The sequence below is a fragment of the Brachycentrus maculatus genome, unplaced genomic scaffold (assembly GCF_059751285.1).
Source record: "Brachycentrus maculatus isolate JH-2025_06_01 unplaced genomic scaffold, ASM5975128v1 h1tg000258l, whole genome shotgun sequence".
Lineage (NCBI taxonomy): Eukaryota > Metazoa > Arthropoda > Insecta > Trichoptera > Brachycentridae > Brachycentrus > Brachycentrus maculatus.
Window position 1 is genome coordinate 186,652 of NW_028281009.1, and position 21,861 is coordinate 208,512.

The 21,861-nt window shown below is 29.3% G+C and overlaps 2 protein-coding genes across 2 annotated transcripts; both read right to left on the bottom strand.

Annotated features, from left to right (window-relative positions):
* Positions 1 to 1,308: 1,308 nt before the first annotated feature.
* On the bottom strand, positions 1,309 to 11,161 carry LOC148305909 (maltase A1-like). The gene is made up of 13 exons (XM_088265807.1): positions 11,014 to 11,161; positions 9,232 to 9,411; positions 8,631 to 8,779; positions 7,928 to 8,053; positions 7,672 to 7,807; positions 7,248 to 7,365; positions 6,338 to 6,533; positions 6,155 to 6,262; positions 5,224 to 5,371; positions 3,795 to 3,895; positions 3,262 to 3,365; positions 2,752 to 2,898; positions 1,309 to 1,445 (listed from the first exon to the last, which is right to left on the bottom strand). Exons 1-13 carry the CDS (start codon positions 11,159 to 11,161, stop codon positions 1,385 to 1,387), a joined length of 1,722 nt encoding a protein of 573 aa, XP_088121933.1. The 3' UTR covers positions 1,309 to 1,384.
* A 1,305-nt stretch (positions 11,162 to 12,466) lies between these two features.
* On the bottom strand, positions 12,467 to 21,271 carry LOC148305910 (maltase A3-like). The gene is made up of 13 exons (XM_088265796.1): positions 21,124 to 21,271; positions 19,976 to 20,155; positions 18,812 to 18,960; positions 18,298 to 18,423; positions 18,049 to 18,184; positions 17,271 to 17,388; positions 16,089 to 16,284; positions 15,898 to 16,005; positions 15,433 to 15,580; positions 15,155 to 15,255; positions 13,715 to 13,818; positions 13,173 to 13,319; positions 12,467 to 12,578 (listed from the first exon to the last, which is right to left on the bottom strand). The coding sequence occupies exons 1-13, from the start codon at positions 21,269 to 21,271 to the stop codon at positions 12,518 to 12,520; spliced, it is 1,722 nt and encodes a 573-aa protein (XP_088121922.1). The 3' UTR covers positions 12,467 to 12,517.
* Between the last annotated feature and the right edge of the window lie 590 nt (positions 21,272 to 21,861).

Below are 21,861 nucleotides of genomic sequence, written 5' to 3' on the forward strand. Positions count from 1 at the left end.
ATAATAGTTTTAACCCTAGCTTATTATTTTTTTTATTTTTTTTATTTTGTCCCTTGCGTCTCGCTGCAGAAAACAACGTTTAACCCTTTCTTTCCGGTGAGTCCAACTTGTACACATTGCTTGTAATAACTTTGATATCTCTTTAAATGTAATAAATAATAAGTTCAGATTCAGATTTACGCATTGAATGAAAAAAAACAATTACCGGCACATTTTAAAGATATTTTGTGAGAATTGGGAAAAAATTTAAAATACGATTAAAAATGTGCCAATGGGTGACGTAGGTACTCGTACATATATTCATGCTGAAAATGCGACGCTATTTACATCTCACTCTTACTTTACTTGATGATATCGGAACGCGAGATATTCCATCTCAGTTGGCAGTTGTGTTTCTAGTGATGAACTGAGTTGAGACATGCGTCAGAAGTATCTTACGGGCAGCCAACCGAGGTGGTTGTCTCTCTCGTTAATGAGCGTGAGTCGGTGATTTTTTTTTTATGTTTTCAACTATCAAACTTCAATAAACATCACTTTTAGCTTCAAATAAAATAAATGTAGGTGATCATTTACTTATTTAAACTTTATGTACGGAAAAGAAATAAGTACATTGTCGGTCTTATTGCTAAAAAGCTATATCTTTCAACCAACCAAAAACAGACTAGCGATATTGATCAAAACGTTTGATACCATGTATAGCTGTTTGCAATCAGAGGAAAGATTGTACTCAAACATTTTAAAAAACATAAATTATTAGATGATAATAAGGAGGGCAAAGGAAAAAGGGAGTGTAGGGATGGAGGTTGAGGAAAAATCTAGGGGAGGAGGTTTGATGGACAGTTAGGATTCTAATGATAAAGAGACTTTTCTTAAAAGTTATCAGATTATCTATGTTTTAATATTTTAAAAAAACACAGCACCGGAACGCGCAGTTTTTTTTAGCACAGTAAGGGTAAGGTTAACTAGATAAATACTCGTACTTATAGAATTTCGCTTAAGGGTTGGCCTTGCGCTTTCATTCAGGTCAGAGTCAGGCATTTATATTTGAGGCATCCAGCGCAAAGAGTAGCGACCACTCGACCTGGAGCCAGCAATTTTGCCCTGGACAACGAATCGCCGCGTTCTATGGATCTTCGCCTATGCGCGTAATTAACTTTTTTATGAATTTTAAAACATTTGAGTTATTTTAAACATAGAATAAAAATGAAAAAGCTTGAAAAAACCATGTAGTATGTAAAAAACAACTTTATTAAATACAACAGAAACATGCATTGCAAAAAAACACAGTTTTTGGTAAAATTGTTTTGATTTCATTTCATATTATTCACAATTGTAATATAGTACTCGCACATGTTAATTTTTTTTTAAACATTCATATTTTGTTTTATGTAAAAGCCAATGCTTCATAGGGATATAATGACATATATCCTGACTGTACGATATTTCTGGAAGAAAAAAAAACAATTAAATATATTCTATGCTATATTTAAAAAATATTAACACACTAGCTGTACCCGGCCACGCATTGTTGTAGCTGAGCTGGGTAAAATGAAAAATAAAATGCACACATTTTTAATATATTTAATTTGAAATGCTTATGGAGCAATGAAAATATAAAAAAATCTAAATTATTAAAAAAGTTTTGTGTCAACAATGTCAAAAAGAACGCTCTCAGCCATTATGATGTTTAGTATCAAGTGGGTTGTTGTTACGTCCAACAGATGGTGCTGCCATTGCGGTAAAAACATTTTTTTCAAACTGACTTTACCTGTTACAGGTGTGTTTAACACGAGTGCATTTGAATGCAATGTTGTGTAAAAATATTAAAATAATTACATTTGGGAGATTAGGAATGTTTATACAGAAGAACATTCACATTTTTTATTAAATATTTGTTTATGGATTTACTAATATTTTGATATTGTGGCGTTCCGCCCCACGTGTATTTTTTTTTAATTGGCTTTTGTCATTGTCAATCATACATTTTTTTAATCTTTTTTTATGTACAAACTGTATAATTCCCAAAGGAAATATAATAAAAAATGAATTCGCAATAATTTAAACCAGAAAACTCGCAGTTGAAAATATTTTATCTCTCCGTGCATTATTTCATACTTGAATGTAGTGAAAATATGCAGTCAAAAAGCCAACAATACGAGCCTGCATGTTCAACGCATTGCACCACTAATTCTCGTATAATGTACCGCGTGTACGGTTCACAGCCCCGGAAAATTCATTGCCTTGTAACTTTGTCAGAGGATACCTGTTGATTCCTGTAAATAAGTCTCAACTAAACCTTGCAAATGTGCTTTGTATTAATTTAAGTGTGCTTAAAGTTACAAAAATATTGAAAAAAATATATTATTTCTAGGAAATTAAGGAAATTTAGATTTTTTTCTAAATTAAGGTATGAAAATAGTGCTTAATAAAATAGGTATAAGAATCTAGTAAAAATAGAAAAGATCTCAAATGGCTACCTTTAAAAAATAAACTTATATATAATTTTTTTTTTCAATGACATAATGGCAATAATATTTGAAGAATAAAGTAGATGTAATTAATTAATAAAAAAATCATAAACATGTTTATTTAACTAAGGATTAAGTATACCATTTAAAATAAAACAGTATCCTAAAATCGTATTATATATTTGGATTGAAAATTTACGAAAAGGTGCTTGAAAGTAGGAAAAACGAAAACAGAAGATACAAATATACATGTGCATATATTTATATTTATATTCATATTTACCCAATTTGCCTTGGAGAATTGACGCTGGTAACACGAACGGTAAGGCTGTATTTCACTTCAGGAAACGCAGCCTGTATATTTAATCCATGGTATTCTTTATCACCGGTATTGACTATAACTACGGCACGATCTCCTCCCAGGAACCCTCTGGAAATAATTATATGAATATCAATAAATCTACTTTCACTATCATACTTGAAGATTTTAAGTTTCGTTTGTCTCGGTCTTCAAATTTATTTCATATCTAAACTTAATGCTTAGGGTGCTGCATAAAATGATGTAGCGTTATATTGTTTAAAAATCATTTCCAAAGTTTTCTTCAATTTTATTACATATCCACATCTTGTACACAGAAAACTGTATCGTAGTAAAATAGTGCTATTATGATAATTATTTACATGAAAGAAAGGTGAGTAAAGTAAGTCAGTCCTATGCTTCAGGTTCCAATCCAGTTCAATAAATGATATAGTTAAAATAACTTAACGTAAAATCATATATGTGAAAAGTTACCTAGTGAAAACGAAAATATTTTCAGGGTCAACCATTATATTTATCATCAAATCTCCGTATTTGAAAAGGTCATGTTGACGCAGAGCGGCCAAGGCAAGGTAGTTCTGAAAAAAATGTATTTTGAAAAATAATAATGAAATATTTTATTTCAAATATTTCGGAACAAAACTTTAAAATATCATTGAATTAAATTTAAGAAGCTTGAACACTTCGACTAAAAATAATAAAAGAAAATTTTTTTTCCAAAGAAATATAAGAAAAATATGCAAACGATAGAACAGATCATTCTATTTTATTGGATTATGGAAGTAATAATAATTATCATTACTATTAAATCAAAAAAACGTTCATCAATTAAAATATATTTGATATAACAGCGTTGCTTTGCTTTTTAATTCATTACTATTACCAAGCATTATACTCGGGCTTTTTCGTAATGTCTACATGTACCTACTTTATAACGTAAAATTCTCTGTTTGTATTATAAATCATTGAAGATAATGAATAAATAACAAAATAAAGCTATTTTTCACCGTGTAATGACTCCTTGAAGCTTGGCTTTGTAGCATTAAATTTAATTCCTTGTAGTTATCTGCTACTGGTAACCATGTTTTACCCTGTGTATTTGAGAATCCTGAATTTAAAAAAAAAAAACATGTTTATTCTTCAAGAATAGTTTTAATGATAGAATAATAGATATAACATTCAGTTATTTCATCAATTTTCTCATCATAATATGAACATTTACAACTTATATTATTAATAAGCCCTTAATTTGCGTATTGCGTAACAATTGAATTTTTTTTTAATGATCAATTAATTATGTTTAAAATATTGGTATTTACTTTTTTTTTCATGTTAGTTATGTAAGTACATCAGGCATGGGAAATATATACTAACATAAGTAACGTTTTTTTAAAGAAAAACAGTAAAAATTTCAATGTTCGAATGTATGATTTCTTCATTAGGATACGTAGTAACTAGAAAAAATTATCAAATATCAATTTTTGAATACAAAAAGTATTGTAATAGTTAAAGAATGTAATAGTTAAATCATTGGTGGTTTTGAACGTGATTTTCGAGAACTTTTTTGAGAAAACAATTTTATTTTAATCAATTGTCACAATATTAATTTTTATGTGTTTTTTTTTTAAATAAAATATAATTTAATAGACTCAAAAAACCTGTGTTTGATTAAAAATTAATACATAAATTAAAATGGAGTTAAACGCCAAATCAGTAAATAAATTCACATGCGGTGTTTGAAAATGATGCGGAATATATCGAAACACGTGTCACAGTAGATTTTAAGAAAAAGTGGTACCTACTCACTAAGTAAAACTAAAATTAAACATTCTAATGTGTTAAAATAAAAGATAGTGCAGGTAATATATCGGCGTGCCCTACGTAAAGTGCTCTATCTACATTTTTGTCAATTTTGAGATATTTGGTGTACGTTATCAACAAACCGTTATTCACAAATATAAATGAACAAAAAAATATATAAAATTAATCACGCCTAGTTTTCAGGCGTATAAGACGCTATCTACATAAAATTTTCGAAATGAACTGAAATCCTAAAACGCTAACTACTTAATTTTGACAAAGCATAAAGTTTTAAAATTATTTAATATATTATTTTATTGCATTTTTAACTGTGTAATACTAGTTTAGAATTTCAGGTAAAACCATTAATAAATAAAAAAAAATACTTCTAAGCGCTCTTATGTGAAGTTACACATTTGCGTTTAAGAGTACTTTACGTAGGGGCCGGCGATATCATACTGCAAAATAATAAAAATTATTTTGATAAAAAAACTATTTATTTTTATATTGCTTTGAATGTATATTTTATACCTAATGGTATTGAAAAAGTCAACTGTTGTATGTGTTTTTTAGATTTTTAGATTTAGTAATACTTTAATTTCTTTTCTGCTATATTTTCCACATTAAAAATATTACCAGCATGCTCCGAGTCGTCCCACTGGAATGGAGTCCTGGCAGGATCTCTGGATGTTAAGTTGAATAACTCTATTCCAGCATTACATCCCGCAGGATCTACTGTGTCTTCCCAGCTCAGAAAGAAGTTTTTCATAGCTATCTCTTCTCCCTGAAAATTGAAAAATTGTGCTGTTACTATTTTTTCAATTTCAATACATAAATCATAATCGTGGCTTACACTAAAGCATCTATAATCTCATGAACGCGTATTATCCTAAAATTATGTCATCTAAAAAATTGTTCGATTTGTAGATAGTATATTTACAATGAATTCCATTTTACTCACTTTTTATATAAAATAAGAAATGGAAAAAAAATCAAATCCATACATGTAGCTTATTTTTTTATAATTATTAAAAAATATCTCATTATTTTTTATAAAAGAATATCTCTTTCAAATAAACACCATGTCTAACAGCTATACAGTAACACACTCTATACATATGTTTTGACAAGAAGTTAGCGTTTTTTTTATCTATGATATTAGATTGGAATATTATTGATTTTCTGTTAAACTCAAGTCTAACCTAGTGAATGCGACTGTCAATCTCGCCTTTCAACCGGTCATCCTAAGGTATACAAACTCCTTCACACTTTTTAGGGGTACACCAGAAATGGACTCTCTCGCTCGCTGTTCGATCCGGCCTACGACCATTACTTTTGTGTTATTTTTATGCTGAATTAGCTCACGAGAATCTCCTCTATGGTTGTTAAGGCTTTTTAGAGTTCCTCTTCGCTATCAGCAATCAAAGCAACGTTGTCAGCAAATATTATTATGTCCATCTTTTGTCCCTGGACTCTCACACCTTTTCTGTGATTCATTCTCTCTCTAAGTTTAAGCATTGCGCACTATATGTATGCATTAAAGATCATTTTAATTTGAAATACTTACATTATACGTAACTGCAATTCCTGGGAGAAGCATTGACAACATGAGCATTCCATCGGCTCTTTCATCTCCAAAACGGGAAGCAGCTCTTGGCTGATCATGGTTACCGATCTGTCAAAAAAAAAATAAGTCGTAACAATGACAAACATTTTAAATATTGTCAATTTAAATTATGTACCAACTCACCACCCAATTCGCGAGGTGACCTTCTGGAACGTTATCACAATAGCGAAATATATTACTAACGATATCGCCTGCATTTGTTGAACTATCCATATAGGTCAGCATGAAGTTGAAAGGAAAATGAGCACCTTCATGCGTCTCATTTCCATAGTACTGCATTACCAAATCCATTTCACTCGAGGCTTCCATCAACAAAATTCTAAAATAATATTAAAGGCATGAAATCACACTGATAAATCAACGGACTTCCTAATTTATTTCAACAATAGGGAAAAGATCCAAAGGAATATGGAAATATTAACAGGGTTTCTGACCTATCTATTGGTTAAATTTTAATTGAATTGCAATATTTCAGTGTAAGTTTACGAAATACCAAACACTGAATATGGTAACTACAGTTCTCAAACATTCTTTGTTTTTGTTTGACGACTCAATAAAGGTGAATATGAATATGGACATCTGGGTAATAACAAGGTTTACGACGTATCATCGGCTGGTTTAAATGATCACTTTATTATTATTAACCCATGATTGACAACCACACAACTAAAATTTCGTGACTTCATCTTTTTTACATCTTTTTACATTGAAATGAGTTTTTGACACTATCTACGATTGGGTTGAATAAAATAAATATTTATCAGAAACCCTTAAATTATTTTTTTGTCTAAAAACTGATAAATCAATTTAAATAGGATTGATTTCGCAAATTTTTATATTTATTAACATTTTTTAAAAGATTCAATCATCAAATCAATATATGAAATGCATATATGCTGAAGTTATATATAAAATAAATAAATCTCAAAAAATCTTGCAAATGTTAATGAAAACACTTGAGAACTGTTTTTTAACGTTTTTATAAAGATTAATATTTTTTAATATCTGTAGGAATATTTATATAATAGATCACCTTGCTTCCGATCCAGTATCATTTGTGACTTCATCAAGAGTGGCTCTCCATTGGTAAACAATCTCGTATGTTAAATTTCTCTCTCTCGTGTGAATATGCTCTAAGTAATCGTAGCTTTCTATAAAAATTAAGCTTATTTTGAAATATTTTAGTCATTTTTATAACATTTTGAATCCATTGGTGGCCTCAAAAAATTTTTTTTTCGTAAAATGATAAATTCAAAGAAAAATAATAAAATTAAATGTTAGCATTCATCGAAAAATAAATGTTTTGAATAATAAAAAAAGGACATTTTTTACATTTTAACAACATTTACATTTGTTTTATCAGTAAATCTGGTCAAAGGTTAAAAAAAGTTATAAAATTGTTTTTTAAAATAAGGAACAAAGAAGGTATTAACATATTTTGTAAACTATGTCAATACCTTCATCATCAGTAAGTCCGGATAGGGGTTCATCAGGAAATTCTCCATTTTCATCAACATCAGCTTCCACCAAGTGAGGAATAGCATCAACACGAAACCCCGATATTCCTTTATCCAACCAAAATTTGAGGACATTCTAAAATATAAAATAAATCATTTGATTTAAAGGTTTTTTGTAATAAAATTACATTAAAGTTTTCTTATCAAAACATACGTTGTGTAGATACATTAGGGTTCTTATCATAAGTACACTTACATTCATTTCTCTAACAACATAAGGATCCCTGTAGTTGAGATCAGGTTGTTCCTTGAGGAACTGGTGAAGGTACCACTGTCCCCTGACTGGGTGATAAGTCCACGCCGGACCACGGAATACAGATATCTATAATAAATTGTAAAAGTTGTATCATGTCTCATAAGTTTCCAATAATTCTTGCATAAATGGACAAATTTACATTGAAAAATGTACTTGAACTTTATCGGCGAGCTTTTGAGTACATATGTGGATATACTCGTACACATATAAATCGTTGTAGTTCAGATTAGTAACTGAGCGCACGGCGCAGATTAACTTAGTCTCTAGCTTAAAAGTGAGATATATTATTTTACGATAGATTTCCAAATTTCACAGAGAGCAACCTTTATGGAAACCGAACATGGAATACAGATATTTAAGAAGAAGAAAAACTCACAAATGTTAAACTTTCCGACCTATGGAGCAAATTACTCAAAATAGTTTGATTTCGTTTTCAACGTCAACTTGTAATAAATTATTTGTTGATAAATAATAGATGTTATTTTGCGTTCTCTCTTCGTAATTTTGGTTCGAGTTTGTGAGTGTTTTTATGTATGTCATTATTTATAGAGGGTATTAAATTTCCAAGCTTATCGTATTATGTATAATTTTATAATATATTAATCCTGAATTTCATATTCAGCTAAAATAAAATATTATTTACCCAATTGCTCGGTGGGCTTGCCCCGCCATCCCGCCCGTCGTGCCACACATAGAAATTCTCAAATCCTGGTTCCCGTAGGACAGACTTCTGGAACCATTCGCATTCATCAGAAGTATGATTCGGGACGAAGTCGAGCAGAATTCGAATATCTACACAAATATTTAATTTTAGATTTTACCAATTTATTTGTTTATTTTATCATTTACATAATCACAGATAAAAAGTTACAAAAATGCGCCCTTAATTTATAAAATATGCCCCTAAAATTATGATGATTTTTTTTTTCAAATACGATATTGCTGAATAATGCAATTCATTTCAAATCTACTACCTACTTCCAATATCTACATTTAAAAAGCACTGTATTTCAAAAAGAAAATGGAAGCAGGTTGTACAATTTTATTGCATAATAATCGAAGATCTTTTGACCTAAATAGGTATATGTTAGATTTTGTTTGAAGTGTTTATGTATATTGGATCTTGTAGTTCTATATATGTTACCATAAAGTGATTTAATTGGAATTTCTGTTTTTTGTCCCTTCATGTATATCAAAAGTGTAAAATTTAGTTTTGAACTTCATTTTTTGATTTAATTCCTTACTTCTTTCCTTCGCTTCAGCAATTAAGTTTTCTAAATCTTCAATGGTTCCATACTCTGGTGATATATCGTAATAGTCGGATATATCATAGCCAAAATCCTTCATAGGAGATGGGAAGACGGGGGACAGCCATGTTGCATTAATTCCGATATTTTCAAAATGATCTAGCTTGGAGCGGATGCCTTAAAAACAAAATATAAAACTTTTATAAAAATGTAACTTTGTTTTAAAATCACTTGAAATATTTTATTTTAACTTAATTATAGTGTCTGCTGGTTTTGAAGCTAACCGTTTCTTTATTAAGACTGATTATAGTCTTTATCAAGTATTAATCAGTCTTGATAAAGAAGTGGTTTGCTTCGAAACTGGTAGACATTATAATTAAGTTATAATAAAATATTTGTAGTGATTTTAAAACAAAGTAACATTTTAATTTTAAAATGGAAAATCACAAAGTAAGTGCTTCAAATATAAATTATAAAAATGAAACTCATTAGTTTGAAAGAAAAATGTTGTTAGATTACTTGTTCTGTAATAAATTTTTATAAACACCCAATACGATGAAGATTTTTTTTTCAAATATATATTTAGAAAGAAGTTCCTTCAATTTTTTCGTTTAAAAGTGTTGCGCCAATAAAACACAGTGCGATAGAGAAAAACCAAAATGGCAGCGCTACTTCAGTTATGAGAAGGATTTAAAAAACTTGAGTGTAGTTTCTTTATTTTTACAGAGCTACACAAGTATTTTCAGTTTAATATTATGGGGCGTTTTTTTATTAATTTCAACTTTTAACATGTTACTTGAGACTAAAATAAGAACTTCTATATAAATGCGTGACTAAATTTCCAAACATGTGATTTATAAAAAAAAAAAAATTCTTACGATGAAAAACTGTTTTCGTGAGTTTTTATGACAGGAGTGAAGTATCCGTTTGGTATATATTTTGATATGATAATTTACCAAAAAGTGATGCATATTTTTTTTTAATTGTTTTAACTGTTTCATTATTATTTGTGAAATAGTTTTTTCTTGTAAGAGTTTTTTTTAAGTATCATAATTAACGTCACAATTTTTTTTTATATTGAGACACGAATGACGTAATGAAAACTTAGAGCGTCACGTGAGAGTTAGAATCGGGCTGCATACAGCTAATTCCAATTTGTCTTTGCAAACAATTTTAGCCTCTTCCACATTCATCATACGTACCCGCCGATTCCAACTCCTGACCTGACCACTCTTACGTGTTTGAAATACTTGATCATGCCAAAATTTTCTTGGCCTTCTTTTGTTTCTATTACCAACTACATTCGCCTTGTACATTTGTTTTATTATTCTTTCTTATTCGTCTAAAATAACGCATTTCCACTGTATTCAGTCTACTTTACATATATCGAAGTCATACAGGAGAAAGCGACCAAGTGCATATTTTACAAAAACGTGATCATTGACTATTTGATATCTTACTAGCTTAATATTGCCCTGAAAAACATCCCAAAGGATTTTAAACTTGGAAGTATAATATATTGACTTATTAAAAATGACTAACTGCATTAGTATTTATCTTGCCGAACAAAAGTGACTTACATGGCCCTCCTGAACATTTTACGTTTTGTTAGTTGGTCACTTTCTCCCGTACGACTACGATATATTCTAATATAAGTAATTCAGTCAATACTGAAATTCCTCTTGGATAAAAAAAAATAATCTGATTGAAAAACATGGTGATGCCGATTCTACAATTACGATTCTACAAAAGGAAAAATAATCTAGTTACTTTACTTGCCATTGATATCACCAATACCATCACCATCACTGTCTTTGAAGGACCTTGGATATATCTGATAAAGGATTATATGTTCCCACCATTCTTCTCCATAGCACCCTGCAACCACTGCCAGTAAAAATACTAGAGACAGAATACTCCCTCGCATTTTCACAGTAATTGATTAACTTTCAAACAATCCTCGGACTTAGCAAATTGATTGAAAACACCTCCAATCAAACACAAATATTTGGACTACTGCCTGAATGACAATCATTTTTTTAAAAGTTTATTTATTTATTTAACTGATTATGACTCTGATAAAAATATTACAAAATTATTTTAAAATTTAACAATTGATAAAAATAATGCTGTAATTACCAAATCAATTAATTGAACAAGATATAACGTGTTGCATGTATAGTATCATTTATTTAATGAAATGTGAATATTTAGTTTATTTTTATCGTTTTATTAATCTCTTATTGTAATTTCATTTATTACTAACCTACATGAAGTGTACGAAGATTTTAATTGTACGAAGTAACCTGCATTAAGTGTACGAAGATTTTAACTGTCTTACCTGTACGAAGATTTTAATTGTTATTGTTATAGCTTTTAATAAAATATTAAGATGCTCATAATGAAAGTCATTCCTTTATAACGCATGTGAATACTTTTAAGCAAGACAAGCGATATTAAAAATAGATTTATATTATCCACTGACACTTCGTGATGGAATTGCATTTTTAATTTATTATTAGATTAAAACCAATATTTTTAGCTTTTCCACTTTTTTATTTCACCAGCGACCGGGTTTCGTCATTACCAACATCACCAGACTGGTGATGTCGGTAATGACGAAACCCGGTCGCTGGTCAAATAAAAAAGTGAAAAAGCTAAAAATATTGGTTTTAATCTAATAATACGATATTAAAAAGTAAATCATAAACATGGTTAATATTAACAACATTTTGAGTGTCTCCAAATCTTTGTAGAATATCGTTTAATAGAGAATAGAATTTGTAGAATAACTGGTCAAATTATTATGTATGCTTAATAAAAAATTAAAATCATATATTCAGGCGTCTTGAAAAATATCCGGTAAAATTTTTGATACGTTATGATAAGATAACATTTTATTTCATGTACTTAAATAATACATAAAAGTGTATTAAAGGGTTATGAATTCTATGTAGTATACGTATTTATTGATGTTAAAAAACATGACGTTTATTTAAAAACTGGATAACTAACTGCTTAAATTAAATTTTGATGTTACATTATAATTATGCTGATACAGATTTTTTTAAATAATGTTTATTCATTAAACTTATCTCAACACACTTTTTGAATAAACATTATCAAATAATTTTATTAAATATATGGTGGATTGACAGAAACATGCATTCAGAAAAACACAGTTTTTGATAAATTTATTTTAATATAATTTCATGTTATTTACAATAAAAATCTAGTACTTCCACAGTGTACATTGTTTTTTTTTAAACATTAATATTTTGTTTTATGTAAAGGCCAATGCTTCATACGGATACAATGACATGTACCCTGACTGTACGATATTTCTGGAAAAAAAAAAACAATTAGGTTTATTTTTATTTTTTTTAAATAATTTTTAAAAATACTTTTTGGCCTGCGTTGCTGTGACTCAGTCTGATTTAATGGAAAATAAAGTAAATAGAATGCACACATTTCTGATATGTGAAATTTGAAATGCTTGTGAACCCATTAAAATATTAAAAATCTTTAAAACAAAAATGCATTCCAAAACATTAAAAATGTTATGTGACAACAGTGTCAAGAAACATAATGTGCGCCATTAGGAATATTTAGTATTCAGTATGTTGCTGTAATATCTAACAGATGATGCTGCCATTGCAAAATCTGATTTAAAAAAAAAACAAATTTTAACCTATTACAGGTTTGATAAACACACGCGCATTCGAATGTTGTGTCAATATTAAAAAATAGGAATATGTGTGTTTTTATTATTTACAAAAATACTAAAATTTCATTCTATTTCTGTAAGCCTAAGCAACTCATTGTTAGAAATAGATATTGAATTGTGGTAGAGTGTTTCGAACCGAGAAACTGTGACTCAAGAGTCCGCGATACTTACCACGGGACCACAACCCTACACTATTTATATTCATATTTACCCAATTTGCCTCGGAGAACTGACGCTGGCAACACGAACAGTAAGACTAAATTTTACTTCAGGAAACACAGCCTGTATATTTAATCCATGGTATTCTTTATCACCGGTATTGATTATAACTACGGCACGATCTCCTCCCAGGAAACCTCTGAAAATGAGGATATTAATATCAAAACATCTACTCACATTAATATACTTAGAGATTTTATATTACGCTTGTATCGATCTTCTTAATTATGTTTTATCTTGACTTTATAAAAAGGGTACCTTCTGCAAAAATGTTGGAGTGTAATATGGTTTTTAAAAAATCAATTTATTTTTTTATCCTATCCTTAACCGTTCACATTAAAATGCATTGCAGTGAAACAATATTATTTTTATCGTGAGTTACATAAAAGTACGGTGATCAGTTCTGCGTTTGGGTGCTAGTCCAGAATGATATAAATTTCGATACAATTTCTCATCAGTATAAACTGTTGAAGTCGTAGTCTGTTTTTGGATTTATTTGAAAATACAAAGTAATTTTTTAATTTGATAAGTTACCTTGTGAAAGCGAAAATATTTTCATCGTCAACTATTGTATTTATCATCAAATCTCCGTATTTAAAAATCTCAAGTTGACGCAGAGAGGCCAAGGCAAGGTAGTTCTGGAAAAGAAAAAACGATAGCTTTTTCACCGTTAGGTTTAAAGATTTTTTTAAAATCAATGGAATAAACAAACAATATACAAAATAAAGCAAATTGTTAATTTTTGGAAGTTTATTCAAACACGTATTAACAATACTTCGCATTATCTTTATCGTGATATCGCGATAAAAGTGCTTACGATGATGTTGTTTTTTATATCTTTTTACGATCGTATAAACGCACTAATTACTTCTTTCGTGGGAATTAATACGATTAAAATAAATATAAGGAGTTTTTTTGCATTTTTTTCAACCTCATTTTTTACAATATTTATCAAGTGCACAAGAAAAAATATTTTGTAAAACTTTTTTATTCCACTTATTTTTCGTGCTATTAATGATTTTGGGCACAACATTTTATGTTTGTATTACTTTGACTAATGTAACCGAATAATTTCCATTAAATATGAGTATGGAATCATATTTAATGGAAATTATTTAAAGTGTTTAAATCCCACCAACCATTAAAATCAACAATAAAAGTCTTTTACTCCAAAATATTATGTTTTTTCTCGTGAGTAACTTTGATTTAAAAGCATTAAGTAGCAAAGGTACATCACAGAATCGAAAAATATACATATGATAAAGTAAAATGATTTAAACAAGATATTTTCTTATACCTTTCTCCAACCATATTCCACACGATAAATGGGTAAAAGCTTAGTATAACGTCATAGTTTGCTGAAATACCGGTCTGTAGGGAGTTTTCTACTCAAGTAAATTATGGTTTTATTTTTAAAATATTTATTAGGACTTAAATGGGCGGGGGAAGGCACTCAGGCTCCATTTTTAGATTTTTACTGGCATTCGAGATTTTTTCAAATATCGGAACATACATACTGTCACTAACGTATCCAGCATTTTAGGACGAACGACAACCCTTCACCAGCATTCACGATTAAAGGGCTAATGTCAACATTCAACTAAATTTGTTGATTCAATGAAATTTATTATTACATCTTTAACCTTTTCTTACTTATACTACAACTACTGTAAGACACTTTATCTTTATTTTGGTGAATGTTTTTATTTTGAAACATTTATAATGAAAATGATAAAATGTTTGAATCTTTAACTCAATTTTTTTGCAATTTATCAGCTTTTATTTTTAATTAAAATTAAAATTATATCAACATTAATATGTTAAGATATAACAACATCGCGATGACCCATAAGATAGCAATTCAGTATAATCCTGAGCGGCTTTTTCGTGATGTCTTTACTTTACGTGAAATTCTTCATGTATTGTAAAGCAGTAAAGAAAATAAATAAATAACCAAATAAAGGCGTATTTTACCGTGTAATGACTCTTTGAAGCTTCGCTTTGTAGCTTTAAATTTAATTCCTTGTAGTTATCTGCTACTGGTAACCATGTCTTACCCTGTGTATTGGAAAAACCTAAAAACAAAACAAATTTTCAAATATTGTTATTATTTCATACACTTGAAATTTGTGTTTTAATAACACAAATTTCGGTGAAAAGAAAATAAAAAATCAACTGGAGTATATGTTGTAGATTTAAGTGTGTTTATTTAAATTGTTTTTCTGATTTATTTTCAACATTGCAAATTTTACCAGCATGGTTCGAGTCATCCCACTGGAATGGAGTCCTGGCAGGATCTCTGGAAGTTGAGTTAAATAACTCGATTCCTGCATTACATCCCGCAGGATCTACTGTGTCTTCCCAGCTTAGAAAGAAGTTTTTCATAGCTATCTCTTCTCCCTGAAAATTTATAGATTTTGTAAATTTATTATATTTGTATTTACTTAGAGTACATTTTACTGTACTTTTACAATGCATTTACTACTATTTTACACCCCAGTCTCTCTTATCTCATAAATACTTAAATTTTATTTATGTTATATAATGAATACAAACGTCGATAACTATAAATTGAAACATTTTGTACATTCAAAGCATTGTTGCGGTATGGATATATAACTCTCTCTGATTATCATTCATCGTTCTTATCATTAAAGTAGTATTACACAAAGTGAACGATGACTGACAAGGAGATTATTTTATATTGAAATACTTACGTTATATGTAACTGCAATTCCCGGGAGAAGCATTGAAAACATAAGCATTCCATCAGCTCGTTCCTCCCCAAAACGGGAAGCAGCTCTTGGCTGATCATGGTTACCAATCTGTCAAATAAAAAAAACTTTAAAATATCATACCAATGTCAACCATTTCAAGTATAGTCAATATAAATTGTGCACCAACTCACCACCCAATTTGCGAGGCGACCGTCTGGCAAATAATCTGCATAGTGGTATATATTACTGACGATAACGCTTGCATTTGTTGAACTATCCATATAGGTTAGCATGAAGTTGAAAGGGAAATGGGCACCTTCATGTGTCTCATTTCCATAGTACTGCATTACCAAATCTATTTCACTCGAGGCTTCCATCAACAAAATTCTAGAATGACATTATAGCCATGAATTGCAATAACAAATCCCCGGACTTTTTGATTTATTTGAACAACATAGGGGAAAAATACAGAGAATAGATTGAGTGTGTACAGGACTTGCACACTATCACTGGGTAAAAATTTAATTAAATTTGCAATTTTTCATTGAAAGTATACAAAATCTCAAATGAATATAAATTATTCTTCAAACTCTTATCCGCACCTCAATGGAGCATAAGGCACTGCATAATTCAAACGCAGTGTTATCTTAATCGTTAACATATGAAGGAAAGGTGATCAGCCCTCCGCTTCAAGTAGCAGTCCAGGGTTATATTGAATAAATATTAAAGTGAAATATCACTTTTATTTATTTGACCCCCCCCCCCCCCGGGAATCGAACCTGGGACCTCCAGATTGGTAGTCAAACGTGCTGACGAATATAAGTAGTAAAAAATAATACATCTCTTCAGGAGTTCTTAAACATTTTTTTTTGTTTTTGTTGATATCTCAACATATGTGAAGAAGAATATGGAAATCTGGATATGAATAGGACCAACGACCTGTCATAGACCGGATTAAGTGATCTCTTTTTAAATGTGTAACATTCACCATTCTTCCCATGATTGACAACCACACTGCTCAAATTTAGGAGCTTATATAAACTTAAATTGACACCATCTTTAATGTGAGTTTTCAGCACCATCTATGGTTGGGTTGAATAAAAAATATATATCTCAAACCCTCATTTTACTCTTATTCTATACACTCCAAAATCAATCAAAACAGGCACGATTACGGAAATTTGTACAAACCAAAAAATACATATTTTTCAGTATTCAGTCAAATTCGTAACAACTACATGTCGATTACAAATAGTAAAAATTAATTTGCAAGTATCAATGAAAATTCGTTTTGAAAGTATTTGACGAAAACTGGTTTATAGCATTACTGATAATAGTTTTTTTTTATATCTGTAGGAATACTTCTAGATCACCTTGCTTCCGATCCGGTATCATTTGTGACTTGATCAAGAGTAGCTCTCCAGTCGTAAACAATCTCGTAAGTTAAATTCCTCTCTCTCGTGTGAATGTGCTCTAAGTAATCGTAGCTTTCTGTAAAAATGAAACTTGTTACATAATTGAGTCAATTTTGTAACATTTTGAATTCATTGTCACAGGAGTCTCAAAAGTAGAAGTTTAAAATTAAATTAACAAAGACATAGAATAAAAATTTAATTAAATGAAAACATTTTTTGAGAAATCAAAATGTTTATTTTTTTATAATTTAAGTTAGAATCATATCATACAGGAGAAAGTAACCAAATGCTATTTTTACAAAAACGTGATTATTGACTATTTGATATCTTTCTAGCTTAATATTGCCCTGAAAACAATCCCAGAGCAATGTTAAACTTGAAAGTATAATAAATTGACATTTTTAAAAAGACTAACTGCATTGATGTTTATTTTCTTGCCAAGCAAAAGTGCATTAAATGGCCCTCCTGAACATTTTACGTTTTGTTAGTTGATCAATTTCTCCTATACGACTACGACATGATAACATAATAGCTTATTTTACTTAAAATTTATTTTAACAACAAAATAAGGTCCAAAATAATAACTTTGAAAAAAGCTATTTAGTTGTTGCTTTATTACTATATTAAATGTAATTCCATTACGAAATGATAGCTAAATACATAAATTTATAATAGTCTTATTAATAAGGTCACAAAGTTTGTTTATATTATTATTTATATGAGTCTTTGTTTATACCTTCGTCATTAGTAAGTCCGGATAGGGGCTCATCAGGGTATTCTCCATTTTCATCAACATCAGCTTCCACCAAGTGAGGAATAGCGTCAACACGGAATCCAGATATTCCTTTACCCAGCCAAAATTTCAGGACATTCTAAAAATAATAATATGATCGTTATGTTTTTTTCATAAAAAGGGTTATTTTCACAAATCTATTAGCATAAACTAGTATGCAAAATGAAGGTTCTGATCATTTGCTACACTTACATTCATTTCTCTCACAACATTGGGATCCCTGTAGTTGAGATCAGGTTGTTCCTTGAGGAACTGGTGAAGGTACCACTGTCCCCTGACTGGGTGATAAGTCCACGCTGGACCACGAAATACAGATATCTGTAATAAAAAAATGTAAAAGAACAATAAATGTTTTGTGGACAACCACACCTTTTATCCGATACGTGGATTTTATATCCACGAGGATTTAAATGTTATGTTAAAAATAAAATAAAAATATAAAACTAATGTTTTAGTAATTTTTGTTTGAATTTGAGAATGTTTATCATTGTTTTTTGAGTGTATCATATTTTCTTATGCTTCTCTTATTATGTATAAGCTTAAATTATGTTAAGCCTAACTAAGTGTTATTTATCAAGATAAAAAGATGAATTTTCATCTGAAATAAAAAGAAAATCAATTTGTTAGATACTGTTATACCCCGGTCAATCCGGCATGTTTTTGGATTCATCGAGGTATTTATTATGGATGAATAAAATAGTATTACCCAATTGCTCGGCGGGCTTGCACCGCCATCCCTTCCGTCGTGCCACACATAGAAATTCTCAAATTCTGGTTCCCGTAGGACAGACTTCTGGAACCATTCGCATTCATCAGAAGTATGATTCGGGACGAAGTCGAGCAGAATTCGAATATCTGCACAAATATTTAATATCAGATTATTCCAGTTTATTTATTTATTCCATTTACATAGTAACCCAATCAAAAAATTCTAATAATGTGCCCTCATTGAGTTTTCTCGTGCCAAGGGCACATTTCACAAAAAAAATATAATTTAAGAAAGTTGTTTATTCAATCAAATACGACATTGCTAAATAAAAAGATTTATTTTAGGGATCTACCCATTTTCATTATCCACTTTTTATTAGTATTTTCTACATTAAGTAGTTTCTATTTTTATTTATTTTTTAGATAATGGAAGCAGGTTCATAAATAAGTATCTTGAATTTATTTATTTCTAGTATTTTATCAGAGTTATAAAAACAAATTACAATAATATACTTTCACTGAGTGTTCCCCATACCGAGGGAACATTTTATATAATTTATTTATATAATTATAATGTAAGAAAATTGTTTATATATGAATAATGTGATATATTTCAGATCTACCCACCTTCAATATCCTCCTATGAATAGTATTTTTATATTCAGTTTTTTTTAATGACTTTATTGATAATAAAAGCAGGTTGTACAATTTTATTGCTTAGTAATCAAAGCTTTTTGGCCAAAAAAAGTAGGTATATGTTATATGAGGTAGGTTTTTCAAAAATATTTTTTCTTTATTCTAATATCTTTAGCATTTCACAATATACTATAAGTACATTTTTTATTATTTTAATTTTGAAAAAAGATCCCACAAAGGCATGGCCTGTGTGTGGGTAAATATTTTATTTAAGGTTATAATAAAATGCACTGGTGAGAATACAGTAGATATCAGAAATAAAAAGAGATTAAAAATGCTAATATATAAAATAATAAAATATGTTTCAGTGTTTTGGATCTTATAGTTCTATGTACGTTACTGTATAATATATTTATTGTAATTTGTGGGCTTTGCTTTGAGGTGCTTTATCGTTAAATTGCTTCTTCATGCCTACTGAAATTGAAAAAATTGGTTTTCTACATCATATTGTCGTTTTATTTCTTACTTCGTTCCTTTGCTTCAGCAATCAACCTTTCTAGATCTTCAATGGTTCCATACTCTGGTGATATATCATAATAGTCGGATATATCATAGCCAAAATCCTTCATAGGAGATGGGAATACAGGAGACAGCCATGTTGCATTAATTCCGATGTTTTCAAGATGATCTAACTTAGATCGGATGCCTTTAAAATAAAAAGAAAAATATAGCTCAATATTTTTTTTCAAATAAATGTAAATGAAAAATACACCCAATGCAGTTAAAAAGATTGGTTTTATATTTCAAATAGATGTATAGAAATTTACTCCTTCAACGTTACAATTTAAAAAGTGTTCCGTCGATAAAACAGAGTGCGACAGAGGAAAACCAAGATGGCGGCTTTGCTTCTGTTATGACGAGATGGATTTAATGAACTTAAGTCAGTGTTGTTTTTATAGAGCAATACAAATATTTTTAGCTTATTATTATAAAACGTTATTTTATTAATTTCAACTTTTCATACGTTAATACTTTAGAACAAACGTAAAACATCGATATAAATGCGTGACTAAATTTCTAAACATGTGGTTTACGAAAAATATTGTTGCTTACGAAGTAAAACTGTTTCTGTGAGTTTTTATGACTTGAGTATCCGTTTGGTATATTTTGGTTATAATTTACAAAAAAGTTAAAAATAAAATAATGAAAACAAAATATTAAAATATTTTTTTATTATTATTTGTGAAGTATTTTTTTACGTAAGACTATTTATGGACGTACGTTTTTAATTATCGTATTTATAAAAAAATACATATCGAAACACGAACAACGTATTGCATAACGTAGAAAGTCACGTGAGAGCTAGAACCAGACTACATTATTTTCTGATTTGTCTTTGCAAAAAAAACATCACCTCTTCCACATTCATGCATATTCACATGCATACCTGCCAATTATTCCAACCTAACCATTTGGCAAATAATGAAATGAAAAAATTAGATCTACCAGAAAATATATTTATTTAAAATATGTGTATTGAATCCATGATAGTTAATAGTGAAATTTCACTTAGGTAAAAAATATTTTTACAAATTATCTACAATAGATCTAAAATCTGACGATGCTAATTCTGCAATACGATGAGAATTTTTTTTATCTTGTTACTATACTTGCCATTTATATCACCGATTCCATCACCATTGCTGTCTTTGAAGGACCTTGGATATATCTGATAAAGAATGATATGTTCCCACCAGTCTTCTCCATAGCACCCTGCAAACACTGCTAACAAAAATACCAGAGACAGAATAGTCCCTCGCATTTTCACTGTAATTTTCAAACTTTCAATCGATCCTCTAACTTAGCCAACAGATGAAAAACACCTCCTATCAAACACAAATATTTCGTTAACTGCCTGAATGACAAACAAAAATGTAACATATGTGCTTTTTCAATTTATTTATAATTATATAATTTTACTGATTACGAATCTGATTAAAATAATATTACAAATTAATTCTGAAGTTTATCGATTGATAAAAAATGCTGTAATTAGCAAATCAATTAATTTTATAGATATAACGTATTACACGCATCGTATCATATCTTTAAAGAAATGTAATAATTAGGTTTATTGAAATCGCTTTTTCAATCATTGATTACTAATTTAATATATTATCAACTTACATGCATTATAAGAACATGTTAATTTAAATAACTTGAGCTTCTAAAACCATATAAAGGTACTCATAATTAGCATTTAAGGTATTCTACGAATACGTTTGAGAAACGCAAGCGAATATTAAATATAACTGCATAAACGTGGTTCATGTTAACAACATTTCCAATTCCTTGTTCATATAATAACTGCTCAAATTATAAGCTTAATAAAATTTAAAAAAAAGTTCTAGT